We start from the raw sequence: 14,923 nt of genomic DNA, 5'->3' as shown, positions 1-14,923 counted from the left end.
CCCAACGCTGTTCCCTCCCTCAATTTCCCAATAAAATCTTTAAAAACCAAAACAAAGCAAAACAAAAAGAAGAAATTGAAAAAAGTAGAGCATTTATACTCAGGTATTCAAGATGATTGAAATTTTCATCTGCAGATTTTATTTAAAGAACTTTAAAAGTTACTCTTATTTAGAATAATATAACTTACTGTGTTCAGTCATCTGGTTCTGCTTTTATAGATTGCTATTTGCATAATGTTGCCTTTTTAGTTTTTTATTAATTTGCTTTTATATTTCTGTCTTTTTAGATTCCTAAAAATCAAGTCTAGCATAGTTCCCTGCTTAAAGTAGATGTGTGACAAATGTTGAATTAAATGGACTAAAAGTGATTTGAAGGCATACTAAAATCAGTGTAACTGAATTTATAATTTTTTTTCTCAGGGCCGGCTGAGTGGCTCAGTTGGTTAAGAGCTTGCTCAAGAGTGCGAGCTCTGAGCAACAGGGTTGCTGGTTCGATTCCCACATAGGTCATTGAGCTGTGCCCGAGCTGAGCTGCTGTTGAGCTGCCAGCAGCTGGCAGGATTGCTCAGCTGGTGAAAGCATGTGCTCCTGACAACAAGGTTGCCTGTTTGAGATGGTTGGCTACGCCTGCGCACAAGTAAAGACTGAACTCGGCACCTTGAGCTGAGCTGCCTCCCGGATAGACTCAGTGGATAGAGCGTGTGCTCTTAACAACAAGGCTGCTGGTTCGACTCTCGCATGGGATGGTGGCTACGCCCACCTGCAACTAGTTGAACACAGTACCTTGAGCTCAGCCGTGACTGCACTTGGAGCTGAGCTTGCCGCGCCCTCCACAACTAAGATTGAAAGATAACTTGGGTGTTCCCCTTCCCCATTTCCCCAATTAAAAAAAAAAAAAAAGGGCCGACCGAGTGGCGCGTTGGTTAGGAGTTGGCTTGGGACACCAGCTCTGAGCAGCAGGGCTCCGGTTTGGATCCCACATGAGGGCCAGTGACACTGCGCCCTCTACAGCTAAGATGGTGATAATACCAACATGGGACAGTAAAGCAATGTCCTCCACAACTAGACTGAAGAACAAAAGGACAACAACTTGTCTGTTCCCCTTTCCTGATTCCCCAACACTGTTCACCTCCCCCAATTCCCCAATAAAATCTTTAAAAAAAATAATTTTTTTTCCTCCCATTTTGGTAGACTCAGAGAGCAGGATTTCCAAGAAAAAAATTTCATACCCTGTTTATAAAATGTTATAGTAGAAAGACAAAGAAAGAAACAACATTTTACAGAAGAAAAGATAAAATTCCATGGTGGAAATCGTTTAGCTTTTGAAACCTTTAAATTTGTTAAAATCTTTCCATTATGGTGGTTCATGCTGTCAAGTTAAGGCCAGTTTTACTTTTTTATGTTATCAAACTTGGATAAAAAATTTTTATGACAGTTTTCTGTTTTAGTAATAAGGTGTAGTACTTTCAATTTCCTTATGATGGGTTTTCTCCCCTTCTCTCAGCCAACATTTAACATGTTCTTAATATTAATTGGAGAGCTTTGATTTGGAATTTCTTTCATTTGGAGCTTTTTAAGTAAAATTTTAGTGAAGTGCTTTAGGTAAATTATTCTGTAATCACTTACCAATTTAAAGCTTGCCTTTGAAGTTTTATGAGGTTGTGAACTAAAATGTTTGATTTGATTTTTTACACATAGGTACCACTTAATGCACAAGTTTATGAACTTTTAACAGTCTTCATGGATTGGATTTCGGATCATCACCTTAGTAAACTGAAAAGTGAAGACACTGGAATGGATGGTGAAAAGCCTGCACTTGGATTTGCTTCTGAGAGAAATGAGATTCAGGAGAAGTGTGTAAAGGTTTGTTGTTGTTTTTTTAATTTGAAATATATGACTCAGTAGATGTGAAAATTAAAAACGGAAAGCCTATGGTATATTTTACAAGAGAAAAAATACTAAAAGTATTTCTGGTAGAAAATTGACCATATCAATAGTCAGTTCTAAAAACATTCATTTCAGACTTAATTAAAATTAATTCCTACTTATATTTTCTTAACATGATGGGAATTTCTTTTTAAGAAGAGAGACCAGAAATAAAAAAACCCCAAAATGGAAAAATAATTATATATTAGAGTTAGGCAAATAATCAGTGATGTGATGAATTCCTGACACACATCATTTTAGGATTCAATCCCACTAAAATAATTTTATTTTGCCTTTTGTCATGAAGGGATAAAAAGTCTATTTTCAAGAGTCTTCTCATTAACAAAGAGAAATGACTGTTTTCTTAAATTGCAGGCATTAATTTGGATATTGGTAGTTATAGTTTCTAGTTGGTATAAATTGTGATTAGAGATTGAGAGTTATATTCCATAAGAAATACATTAAAACTTTGAAGAATAGACATCTAAAGTTGTTTGTTTGGTTTAATGTTTTCAGAAGCAATTTCATGATTATTAAATTAAATGCAGGCCATGGTTTCATATTAGGAAATTATTTTCAGTTTTCATCCTTACCTAAAAAAGTTTCTTCTAAGTTCCGTTTGTGCTAGGCAGAATAATGCCCCCCAAGATGTTCATATTCTAATCTCTGGAACCTGTCAGTATGTTCTGTTACATGGAAGAAGTGAATTAAGATTGCTAATCAGCTGACCTCCAAATAGAGATTTACCAGGATAATGGGTTGGCCCAGTAACAGGACTTTTATAAACCAGACAAAAGAGGCAGATGAGTAGGTCAGAAACTCAACCCATGCTTGCCGGCTTTGAAGAGACAGCCATGAGCCAAGAAATGTGGGTTGCTTCTAGAACTAGGAAATACCCTTAGCAACCACAGGCAACTGAGTGTTGCCAGCAACCTGAATGATCCATCCCTATCCTCCAGAAAGGAACACACCTCTGCTGGCACCTTGATTTTAGCTGGTTGAGATTCATATCAGATTTCTCACCTGCAGAGCTGTAAGATAATAAATTTGTGTTCTTTAAACCAGTAAGATTGTGCTAATTTGTTATAGAAGCAATAGGAAACAAATACACCTTTTTTAGCACCTACATCAACTATTGGGTTTATATCTTACTTTAGCAGTAGCTGCTAATTAAGAAGGCCTGCATATTAAAGTTCTGTGGAGAAATTTCATTTGTTAGAACTGGATGCAGTAGGGCAGTAGTAGGGTATTAAGGCTAACAATTGACAATTTTAACAAGTGGAATATAGATCATTCATAATATTGTTTTTATATCAAATTAATGGCCTAAGAGGAGACTATATTTGGCAAGTGTTTGTCACAAGATTCTTTTTGTCATTCTTTTTCTTTTCTTTTTTTGAATTGGGGAATTGGGGGAGGGGAACAGTTTTGGGAAATTGGGGAGGGGGACAAGCCAAGTTGTTGTTCTTTAATCTTCCTTGTGGAGGGCACCAGTTGCCATCTGGCTGCCCATCGGCAGCTCGTGGCCTCTAAGCTCCAGGTGCTGTGTTCAATCTTAGTTGCAGGTGGATGTAGCCACCATCCCATGAGGGAGTTGAACCCGGCAGTCTTGTTGTTAACACATTGTGGACTAGTGATGCAGATTTGCGTCTATACATTACAGCTGTGCAAGATGGATGACGCAAAACTGCGTTTTTAACATGCTCTTGGTTTCCATGCACTATACACTTAACTATGCAATACATGGAACCTTTCTCCAAATGGTCCTGCTGATGAATGTTTATAGAAACGTGACCTCACTACGAGTTAATGATCTGTGATAAATATAAAGAACAAATAGTTCTGTATTATCCTCTGTTGCTCTGCTCTGCATATAGTGAGCATCCAGACTTCAATCACTTTACACCCATGACAGAAAGATGTAGTTCTTAATGGGAAAAAACACACAGATGCAGCACGCCCAGGAACATCAACCGAAACCCCTCGTGTGCCTCATGAGGACCCCCTGGGAAACTTTTGGGTGATATGCGCAAACATGTACTAGAGAAGATTGTTGGAAGTGAACAGGGTAAAAGAAAATATCCTGCTAGGAGGTGCCATGTTTGTGCTGCCCACAAAAAAAGAAGTGAAACTTGGTAAATCTGCAAGTTCTGCTTAGTGCCACTCCACAAGGGGGAATGTTTCCAGAGGTATCATACCCTCAAGCACTACTAGGGTCTTTGATGAGTATTTCCTGAAAATTTCAGTTCACAGAAATAGTGAATTTGTTATAAATTTTTAAAGAAACAGTATAAAAGTTGATTTAAATTGTTTAAACCCCGGGAACATGCATTTAAACAATTTAAATGCCCCGTCCTCAGTGTGTTAAGAGTGCATGCTCTATCCACTGAGCCATCCAGGCAGCAGCTCAGCTCAAGGTGCCGAGTTCAGTCTTAGTTGCGAGCAAGCGTAGCCCACCATCGAACAGGCAGCCCTGTTGTTAGGAGCACGTGCTCTCACCAGCTGAGCCATCCTGCCACCTTTTGGCAGCTCAACGGCAGCTCAGCTCGGGCACAGCGTCACTGGCCCATGTGGGAATTGAACCGGTGGGCCTGTTGCTCAGAGCTTGTGCTCTTAAGCTAACTAACCAATGGAGTCACTAGGCCAACCCCTTTTTGTCATTCTTTTGTTTTGTTTTGTTTTCATGTGGGAGTTGAACCGGGAACCTTGCTGTTAAGAGCACACGTTCTATCCACTGAGCCATCCAGGTGGCAGCTCTGCTCAAGGTGCAGAGTTCAGTCCCAGCCGTGGGTGGGCATAGCCCACCATCGAACAGGCAATCTTGTCATTAGGAGCATGTGCTCTCACCAGCAGAGCCATCCTGGCAGCTCAGCTCTGGCGCAGCTGGGGAGCAGCTCACTGGCACATATGGGAATAGAACCAGCATCCCTGTTGCTCAGAACTTGTGCTCTTAAGCAAACTCTTAACCAACTGAGCCACTCGGCCGGTCCTCCTTTTTGTCATTCTTAAACTTAGTCATTTATTGACTTATTCTGGACCGACAGTCTTTTTTTAAAGATTTTATTGGGGAATTGGAGGGGAACAGTGTTGGGGAATTGGGGAAGGGGAACAGACAAGTTGCTGTTCTTTGGTTCTTCAGTCTAGTTGTGGAGGACGTCATTTCACTGGCCCACGTTGGTATTATGATCATTGTGCTCTTCCTGGCTGAGGCAGTCTGTTGCCGGCCATTGGCCACTCACGGCAGCTCACAGCAGCTCTCGCAGGCTGTCGGCCATTCACCCTGGCTGCCGGCCGCTTACGGTAGCTTATGGCAGCCCACTGCAACTCCACTGCAGCCTGCGCCGTCGCCAGCCAGTCATGGCAGCCTAGTTCCAGGTCAAGCTATTGTTCACCATTTTAGGTGTAGAGGGCGCAGTGTCACTGGCCCATGTGGGAACCAAATCGGTGGCCCTGCTGCTCAGAGCTCGTGCTCCCAAACCAACTGATAACCAACTGAGCCACTTGACTGGCCCTGGACTGACAATTTTTATTGAACCTATTTTTTTTTTTTTTTTTTAGCTGAGCCATCCTGCCACCTGTTGGCAGCTCAGCAGCAGCTCAGCTCAGGCGGGACTCAAACCACTGTTGCTCAGCGCTCACACTCGTGAGCGAGCTCTTAACCAACTGAGCCATTCAGCCAGCCCATGAACCTAGATACTTAACTAAAATATTATTTTCAATTTATGGTTACTAATGTATTAGTAAAGGTAAAAGAGTCTTAAAGCTTAGGAATAGACTTCTTAATAGAAAAAGAGAAGGATAGATAGTACCAAATTAGTGAATTATTTAATTGAATATACTTGTAGCCAACACAGCAAGTATGATTTTTGTTTAGGAATATGAACAATTTTTTATTATAAATAATGCAACCCTTTTTTAAAACTTTTCTAACAGCATTATTATATGAAACCTTTTGCCTACTATATTTATTTTAAGTGTATTTACTAGAGTAACTCAAATATTTTTGCAAAATAATCTCTACCCAAAATGCCTTTAAAAACTTCTGATACATTTTATTGTATATTTTTTTACAGTAGTGACCCATTATCATTTGAGGACTGATTTAATTTTAAAAACACAAAAAACCATTGGGGACTAAATATGATATATTAGGTAGATGATCAAATTGGTGTATCTTATAAGACTAATTTTCTTGTGTGACTGAAAAAGAGATAGGTGGGATGTTTTCAAAGAAATTGAGAAAAAAGTCATGCGGTATAACCCTAAGTGGAATTTGCTGAAATGTGTTAAAAATGATGGTTGAAAAAATATCTGTAGAAGATTGACATCATCAAGATGGCAGACTAGGAAGCTCCAGGCCCTGATTCTCCAATGGAGAAACTGAGTTAACAACAGTATACCAACCAGAACATGTTTGTAAGAATTCTAGAGACTAGTTGAGAAGCTACAGCACCCAGGCAATACATAACTAGGAAGAAACTCCAACAAAGGCAGTGGGAAAGTTTCTGGCATTTTGGATGCCTCTACCTTTTCCAGTGTGGCACAGTGCAATAGGAGAAAACATTTCTATGTCATAGCTCCTCCTTTGGAACAAAAACAAAAGAGTGGACTGTGCATTCAACATTTTAGCTTGTTGGGTTGATTGCAGGACTGGTTTTTGTTTTACCTGATTCAGGGTGCTGACAAGAACAGTGGCATAGTTTGGAAACCTCAGAAAATAGACATGAGTGTTGCAATACATTAGAGTTGCATAGAACTATACTTCCATAGACAGATGCCAAGAGAAGAAAGAGATTAAGCTCCTGAAAAGAAAGGGGTATGCCACACTAGAAATCAAGACAGTTAAACACACACCTCCCTAAAAAAGTTTAGAATGACTAGCTGGACTGAGTGGTGCAGGTCTTCCCTGCAAAAAGTCAGTCATCAAGACTGCGAGAGGGGTGTTGTTTTTCAAATGTCCAAATCAATAAAATCACCAGGCATACAAAGAAAAAGGGACATATGGCTCAGTCAAAGGAATAAAACAAAGCTCCAGAATCGATCTACAAAGAAATGCAGATCTGTGACTTTCCAGACAATTTAAAAACTCTTAAAGGAGCTCAATGAGCTAAAAGAGAACACAAATAGGCAACTAAGCAAAATCAGGAGAACAATGCATGAGAAAATTGAAAATGACAACAAAAAGAAATTATAAGGAAGAACCAAACAAATTTTGGAGCTGAAGAATACAATAATTGAGCTGAAAAATTAATTAGAGAGGCTCAATAGCAGACTTGATCAGGCAGAAGAAAGAATCAACAAAGGTGAAGACAGGTTACTTGAAGTCATCAAGTCAGAGGAGCAAAAAGAAAAAAGAATGAAGAGAAGAGAGCTTAAGGGACTTAGGGAACATTATCAAGTGGACCAAGTGGATTAATGTATGTACCATGGGAGACCCAAAAGAAAAAAGAGAGACAAGGGCAGAGAAATTATTTGAATAAATAATGGCTGAAGACTTCCCAAATCTGAGGAAATAAATTGTAATGACGAGCAGGGAAAGAGAAGGGGAGCACACGCTATAGAGGACCCAATCAGTTTATTTAGCAGTCTATCACAGCAAAAGACAAAGGCAATTAAAGGACACTATACACATTAATAACAATGTTATGCCAAAGAAGCTCATCGAACCATGGAAGGACAACACTGTAGAGGTCGGGAACCAAAAGACCAAGCCAGGTCTGCGGCTGGAAACGGGTGTCTCCCAATGCTGCAAGCTGCATGTAAGTTCAAGTTCCAAAGCACTGCCATCCCCCAATGCTGCAAGCTGCACGCAACTTCTAAATAATGATGCTGATGAAAAAAAAGTTGAACTCCAAATTGAGGTCTGTCTTATATATGTCTTCAGATGCACTTTAGAGCCAAGTTTTTGTTCCTGTCTCCCCTTAGGGAATGGCCAGTTCTGCTAGGGTTTGGCAGTTAATGTGATAAGGATATTGCTTATCTGGGTGAAGGGCTAGTTCATCTGGACAAGCAGCCTGTTGTTCTTGCCTGGAGCCATTGGCCCAAGACCAGTTAAAGCTTGGTAATGTGCCTGTCAAGTCATTCTGGGAGAAGCAGACAAAGAGAATTTCACCTCATATCTCCCCTTTCAGGAATGAAATGAGAGAGGAACAGATCAAAAGGAACAAAGAGAAACAGACCAACCATCACTTCATGTCTCCCCTGCTGGGGAACATGAGGGAGAAAGAGAAACAGACCAAGAGAAACAATGGAGCCACATCAGCCAATGAAGGCGAATTTTTTTAACCTAACATCTTTCCCACATAAATGTACAAATTTAAGAAGCCCAACAACATCTCACTAGGATAAAAACAAAAAAGACCCACTCAGAGAGACATAATCAAACCATCAAGAGTCAAAGACAGAATCTTTCAATCAGCAAAAGAAAAGCCACTTTTCACATACCAGTGTGCTTTTATAAATATCCAGATTTCTCAGCAGAAACTTTACAGGCCCAAAGGTAGTAGGATGATATATACAAAGTGCTGAAAGAGAAAACCACCCACCAAGCATATAACACATGACAAAACTGTCCTTCAAAATGGAGATAATGAAACTTTCCCAGAGAAACAAAAGTTCAGGGAATTCGTTACTATTAGACCCACAATACAAGAAATGCTAAAGGGAGTCCAAGTTGAAATGAAAGGACACTAGACATCAACATGAGGTTATATGAAAATACGAAGTTGTCCAATAAAGGGAAATGCATAGACAAATAGTAACCTGTATTAGAATTTTGGTTCATAAGTCTACTTTTAATTCTAGCATAGAATTTACACAAAAATATAAAAAATAACTATAAATCCATGTTAATGGGTTATACGATATGCAATGATGTAATTTGTGACATCAATAATATAAGGGATGGTTGAACTCTAAAGTAGAGATTTGGTAAATGACTGAAGTTTAGTTTTTACCACTTTAAAATAGATCGTTTTGACTTTTAAGATATTTTATTGTTATCGCATTGGTAACCTCAAAGAAAATATCCAGAGTATACAAAACGGTAATTAGAAGCAAATTAAAGCATGCCACTACAAAAAAAATCAATGAAATGTAAAGGAAGCAGTAAGTAAAGAAAGGGACAAACTATAAGACATACAGACCAAAACTAACAAAATGGCAATATTAAGTCATTTCCCATTAGTAATTACTTTAAACGTACATAGATTAAACCCCTCAATCAAAAGGCATAAGGTTGGCTGACTGGATTTAAAAAAAAAACCAACAGTGAACTATTTGCTGTTTATAAGAGACTCACTGTAGAGCTAAAGACATGCATAGGCTGAAAGTAAAAAGGATAGAAAAAGATATTCCATGCAAATAGTAATCAAAAGAAAGCAGGGGTGTACCAAAGTATCAGATAAAATAAACTTTAAATTAAAACTGTTACAAGAGACAAAGAAGGCCATTCTATATGATTGAGAAAGGATCAATTCAACAAGAAGGTATAACAATGATAAATATTTATGCTTAATACATCAGTGTTCCTAAATATGTAAAGCAAACATTAACAGAATTAAAGGGAGAAATAAATAGCAATACACGTGCATTGCTATTAGAAAACTTGAATACTCCACATTCAGTAATGGATGCAACATCGAGACAGATCATAAATGAAATAGAGGATTTGAACAATACTATAGACCAATTAGACCTAACAGACACAGAACACTCTACCCAGCAACAGCAGAATATACATTCTTCTCAAGGGGACATGCCATAAGACAACCTATTGAATGCACAAAATATTTTTCATATCATATCTGATAAAGGACTTCTGTCTTGATATTAAAAAACCCTTACAACTCAATACTAATAAAGATAACATAATTAAAAATTCACAATGTATCTGAATAGACATTTCTTTAAAAATCACACACAAATAGTCAAATAAGCACATGAATTAATGCCCAAGAACATTAGCAATTTGGGAAATGCAAATCACAAACACATCGAGATATTACTTCATACCTACTAGGATGGCTAAAATAAAAAAGCCAGAAAATCTTTTAAGTATCGACAAAGATGTGAAGTAATTGAGACTCTCATATACTACTGGTGAAAATGTAAAATGGTGTGGCAACTTTGAAAAATAGTCTGGGAGTTCCTGAAAAGAGTAAACATGGATTTACCGTATGAGTCAGCAGTTCCACTGCTGGGTGTGTACTTGAGAGAAATGAAGGCATATGTACACACAGAAATATGTACATGAAGTTTCATAGCAGCATGATTCTTAATAGGCAAAAAATGGAAACAGCTCAAATGTCTATGAACTGACAAATGGATAAATAAAATGGTATACAGTGGAATATTATTTGGTGATAAAAATGAGTGATGTATTGAAGCATGCTACGTACAACATGAATGAATTTTGGAAATATAACTGAAAAAAGCAAGTCACAAAAGACCATATATTGCATGATTCCATTTATACGAAAAATCCTGTATAGGTAAATCTATATAGAGAAAGTAGATTAGTGATTGCCTAGGTCTGGAGTGGTTGGGGCAAAGAGTTGGGGTGACTGCTAATGGTTAGGGTTTTTGGGGCAGAGATGATGAAAATATTTTAAAACTAATTGTGATGGTGATTTCACAACTCAAATTACTCAAAATCATTGTACACTTTTTAATTTTTATAGATCAAATTTTGTTTATTTCCAGCCTTTAATAATTTTTTTTAAATTTTTCAGTTACAGTTGACTGAATTGTACACTTTAAATGAGTGAATTGTATGGTGTGTGGATTATATCTCAGTCAAACTATTACCAAAAAATTAACAGCTACCATCGTAACAAAAACAGAATATAACCAGGCCTACATGGTGCTCTTGATCTTAGTGTCTTCTCGTCTCTTTAAACTTAGGATACTTCACCTCCTCTACCTCCCTTTTTCACTCCCCATTTTTTATGTTAGTAACTTGTTGAAGAGTCTAGGTCAGTTGAATATCTCGCACTCTAAAACAAAGCACTTTCATTCTTTACCAATTTTAAATCATATTAAAATACAGGGTGGTGAAGATTAAGTATATAAAATTTTATTGTAATTATAACCTTAACACAGTAGGTGGTTATCAAATTCCTTCATCCACAAAAGGACGTTTAGGCATTTCTCATCTTTAGGTTTCTGAAAAGTTTCAATTTTGCTTGAAATTTCATTCCAGAAAATGATAGCTAAGACTACTAGTAGGAAACCAATGAAGAGCATTAAGGAGAAAATAACATCAGGTTGATTCTTTGAAATCAGTGTAGGCTGTTAGGTGGAGATAAGATTAAAGGGATGCAGTAGGGCTGGCCGAGTGGCGCACTGGTTAAGAGCTGGCTTGGGCCGCCAGCTCTGAGTAGCAGGGCCTCGGTTCGGATCTCACATTAGGGCCAGTGACACTGCCCTCTGCAGCTAAGATGGTGAACAACAGCTTGACCTGGAGCTGGGCTGCTGTGAAGCTGACGTGAGTAACTGGCAGATGCTGTGAGCGGCCATCCAGTGGCCAGCGACGGATCTGCCTCACCTGGGAAGAGCGCAATGATAATATCAACATGGGCCAGTGAAGTGACGTCCTCCACAACTAGACTGAAGAACGAAAGGACAGCAACTTGTCTGTTCCCCTTCCCCGATTCCCAGCGCTGTTCCCCTACATCAGTTCCCCAATAAAATCTTTTTTAAAAAAAGGGATGCAGTAGATGCTGGAGAATAATTAGGAAACTCTGAAGTAGTTCAGCTGAAATAAGTTAGGATCGTAGCTATGGAATTAGAAGTCGACTATTTAGAAAATATTTAGGAGGTAAAATTGATGAAACTCGGTAATGGATCTAGTACAAATGGTGGGGTGTTCAGGTTGGCGCCCAGGTTTCTGACTTTTGCAACTGGATGAATTCAGTTGGTAGCATTCACTCAAAGTGGGAAATATTGGAGGAGATCTGGGTTTGAGCCTTCTCACTTAAAAAAATTTGTTTTAGACAAGTTGGTTTTGAGATTCAGAATGGACGCATATGGAAGGCATTGATCCAGTAAGGGACCCCAGAACTCAGCAGAGATCTGAGCTAGATATGTAGATATGGGAGCCATTAGTCTACAGCATTTTGGCTAATTAGTCTGTATTGACTAATACTGAATTTGTGGAACTTCAGCATTTAATGATCATGTACGTGATTGAGGATGAACCAGCAATTGAGACTGATGGTGACCAGACAAGTAGAAGTAAAACTAGGAGAAACTGGTGTTGCAGAAGCCAAAAAGAGTATTTCAAAAGGAAAGAGTGGTTAGTAGTTAGTACCCAGATGTTACTTTGAAAGGTCAGATATGCCCTCACAGACTTGTATGTTTATTTCATACCTTACGCTTGTCAAATCTGTGGTCCAATTATATATGATTTTGTATCATAGCTTTTATTACTTTTACTTAATTTATCATTAATGTTTTTCCTTTTAGTCATAATCTTTAGTCCACTGAGTGGATATGCATTTGACTTAATCATTTCTCTATTGTAACAATAAATATCTGTGTATATGTGCTTTTGGATATATTTTGGGTGATTTTCTTAGGCTAGTATACCAGAAGTGGGATTATTCCATCTAAAATTTAGACTATATCTTAGGATCTTGAAATCTTTTAGCAAAATGATGTACTTTTCATATATTTTTTAGCTGAGCCATCCTGCCAACTGTTGACAGCTCAGCAGCAACTCAGCTTGGGCTGGGAATCGAACCACTGTTGCTCAGAGCTCTTATTCTTTTTTTTTAAAGAACTCTACTCTCTTATAATTTTTAATTTTTTTTAAAGATTTTTATTGGGGAATTGGGGGCTGGGAACAGCGCTGGGGAATTTGGGGAAGGGGAACAGACAAGTTGCTGTCCTTTTGTTCTTCAGTCTAGTTGTGGAGGACGTTGCTTCACTGGGCCCAAGTTGGCACCATCATTGCGCTTTTCCTGGGCGAGGCAGATCAGTCGCCGGCTTCTGGACGGCCACTCACTGCGGCTGCTGGCCGCTCACACTGGCTGCTGGCTACACATGGTAGCCCATGGCAACCCACTGCAGCAGGGGTTGCAACCTATGCCATCGCTGGCGACTCACGGCAGCCCAGCTCCAGGTTGAGCTGTTGTTCAGCATCTTAGCTGTGGAGGGCAGTGTCACTGGCCCTCATATGTGGGATCCGAACCGGGGCCCTCTGGCATCCCAAGCCAGCTCTTAACCATCACACCACTTGGCTGGCCCAAAATGGTATACTTTTGAAGAAAGTTTCATAAACTTTTTTTTTTCCCCCTAAAGATTTTATTGGGGAATTGGAAGAGGGGAACAGACAAGTTGCTGTCCTTTTGTTCTTCAGTCTAGTTATGGAGGACATTGCTTCACTGGCACATGTTGGTATTATTGCGCTTTTCCTGGATGAGGCAGTCGCTCGCCGGCCATTGGATGGTTGCTCGCGGCAGCCCACGGCAGCTCACGAAAGCACATGCCAGCTGCCGGTCAGCCCCACTGCAGCCTACGCCGTCGCCAGCAACTCACAGCAGCCCAGCTCCAGGTTGAGCTTGTTCGCCATCTTAGCTGTAGAGGGTGCAGCGTCACTGGCCTGTATGTAGGATTCAAATCGGACCCTGATGCTCAGAGCTGGCGTCCCAAGCCAACTTCTAACCAACGTGCCACTCGGCCAGCCCTCATAAACACCTTTTTAAAAGTTTTCTATTTACAAATTGACATTAAGATATTTATGCAAGACACACACAAAGAGGAAAGTAAATATTATCCCAATTACTATAATCTCACTGTTAACATTTTTAAAAAACGCTCTTTCTCGTAATCTTCCTTTTTTTTAATAAAGATTTTATTGGGGAATTGGGGAAGGGGAACAGCCAAGTTGTTGTCCTTCAATCTTAGTTGTGGGAGAGCGCAACTAGCTCACCTCCAAGTCCAGTCGCCATCCGGCCATCCGGCGGCAGCTCGCAACCACTCAGCTCAAGGTGCCATGTTCAATCTTAGTTGCGGGTGAGTGTAGCCCACCATCCCATGAGGGAGTCGAACCGGCAATCTTGTTAGCACGTGCTCTCACCAGCTGAGCCATCCTGCCACCTATTGGCAGCTCAGCTCGGGCACAGCTCACTGGCCCATGTGGGAATCGAACCGTCAACCCTGTTGCTCAGAGCTCACGCTCCTAACTAAGTGAACCACTTGGCTGGTCTCCCCTTTCACATAATCTTTCATTATGAATTCATATAAACATATTTTATATAAATGGGATTTTATTACATTTGCTCTTTTGTAATCTGCTTTTATCACCCCAGAATAAGCCATAGCAATAATTATAGATGCCATTATAATTTTCATGTTTATGTGTATACGATAAATTTATTAACCATTTAAGGTTCAGAGAGTATGTTTGTATAGTTTAATCTCCTTAAAATTCTGTGTGTGTTAATAATGCAGGGTCAGCGGAAATACATATATATAGTCGTGTTGCTTAATGACGGGATACTTTCTGAGAAACACATCATTAGGCAGTTTCATTGTGTGAACATCATAGAGTGCACTTATGCAAACCTGGATGGCCTAGCCTACTACACACCTAGGCTGTATAGTATAGTAGCTTATTGCTCCTAGGCTACAAACCTGTACATGTTACTGCGCTGAATACTGTAGGCAGTTGTAACACAACGTTAAGTATGGCTCTATCTAAACATATCTAAATATAGAAAAGAGACAGTAAAAATGTGGCATAAAAGATTAAAAAGTGGTACACCTGTATAGGGCATTGGCCATGAATGGAGCTTGCAGGACTGGATGTTGCTCTGGGTGAGTCAGTAAGTGAATGTAAAGACTTAGGACATGACTGTATATGACTGTAAACCCGCAGTTCTCAACCTTCCTAATGCTGTGACCCCTTAATACAGTTCCTCATGTTGTGGTGACCCCCAACCATAAAATTATTTTCGTTGCTACTCTATAACTATAATTTTGCTACTGTTAT

The 14,923-nt window shown here is 39.4% G+C and overlaps 1 protein-coding gene across 9 annotated transcripts in view; it reads left to right on the top strand.

Annotated features, from left to right (window-relative positions):
• Window positions 1–14,923, top strand: part of CCDC138 (coiled-coil domain containing 138) — a 98,410-nt gene that overhangs the window by 35,069 nt on the left and 48,418 nt on the right. For all 9 annotated transcript variants that reach the window (XM_019663808.1, XM_019663809.1, XM_019663813.1 and 6 more), the window contains one exon: window positions 1,699–1,863. In XM_019663808.1, the coding sequence (XP_019519353.1) occupies window positions 1,699–1,863 (165 nt within the window). The remainder of the gene's footprint in view (window positions 1–1,698; window positions 1,864–14,923) is intronic.

This window comes from Hipposideros armiger, unplaced genomic scaffold (genome assembly GCF_001890085.2).
Source record: "Hipposideros armiger isolate ML-2016 unplaced genomic scaffold, ASM189008v1 scaffold_406, whole genome shotgun sequence".
Classification (NCBI taxonomy): Eukaryota; Metazoa; Chordata; class Mammalia; order Chiroptera; family Hipposideridae; genus Hipposideros; species Hipposideros armiger.
The sequence above is the reverse complement of the archived record's forward strand: the minus strand, read 5'-3'. Positions and strand labels throughout refer to the sequence as shown.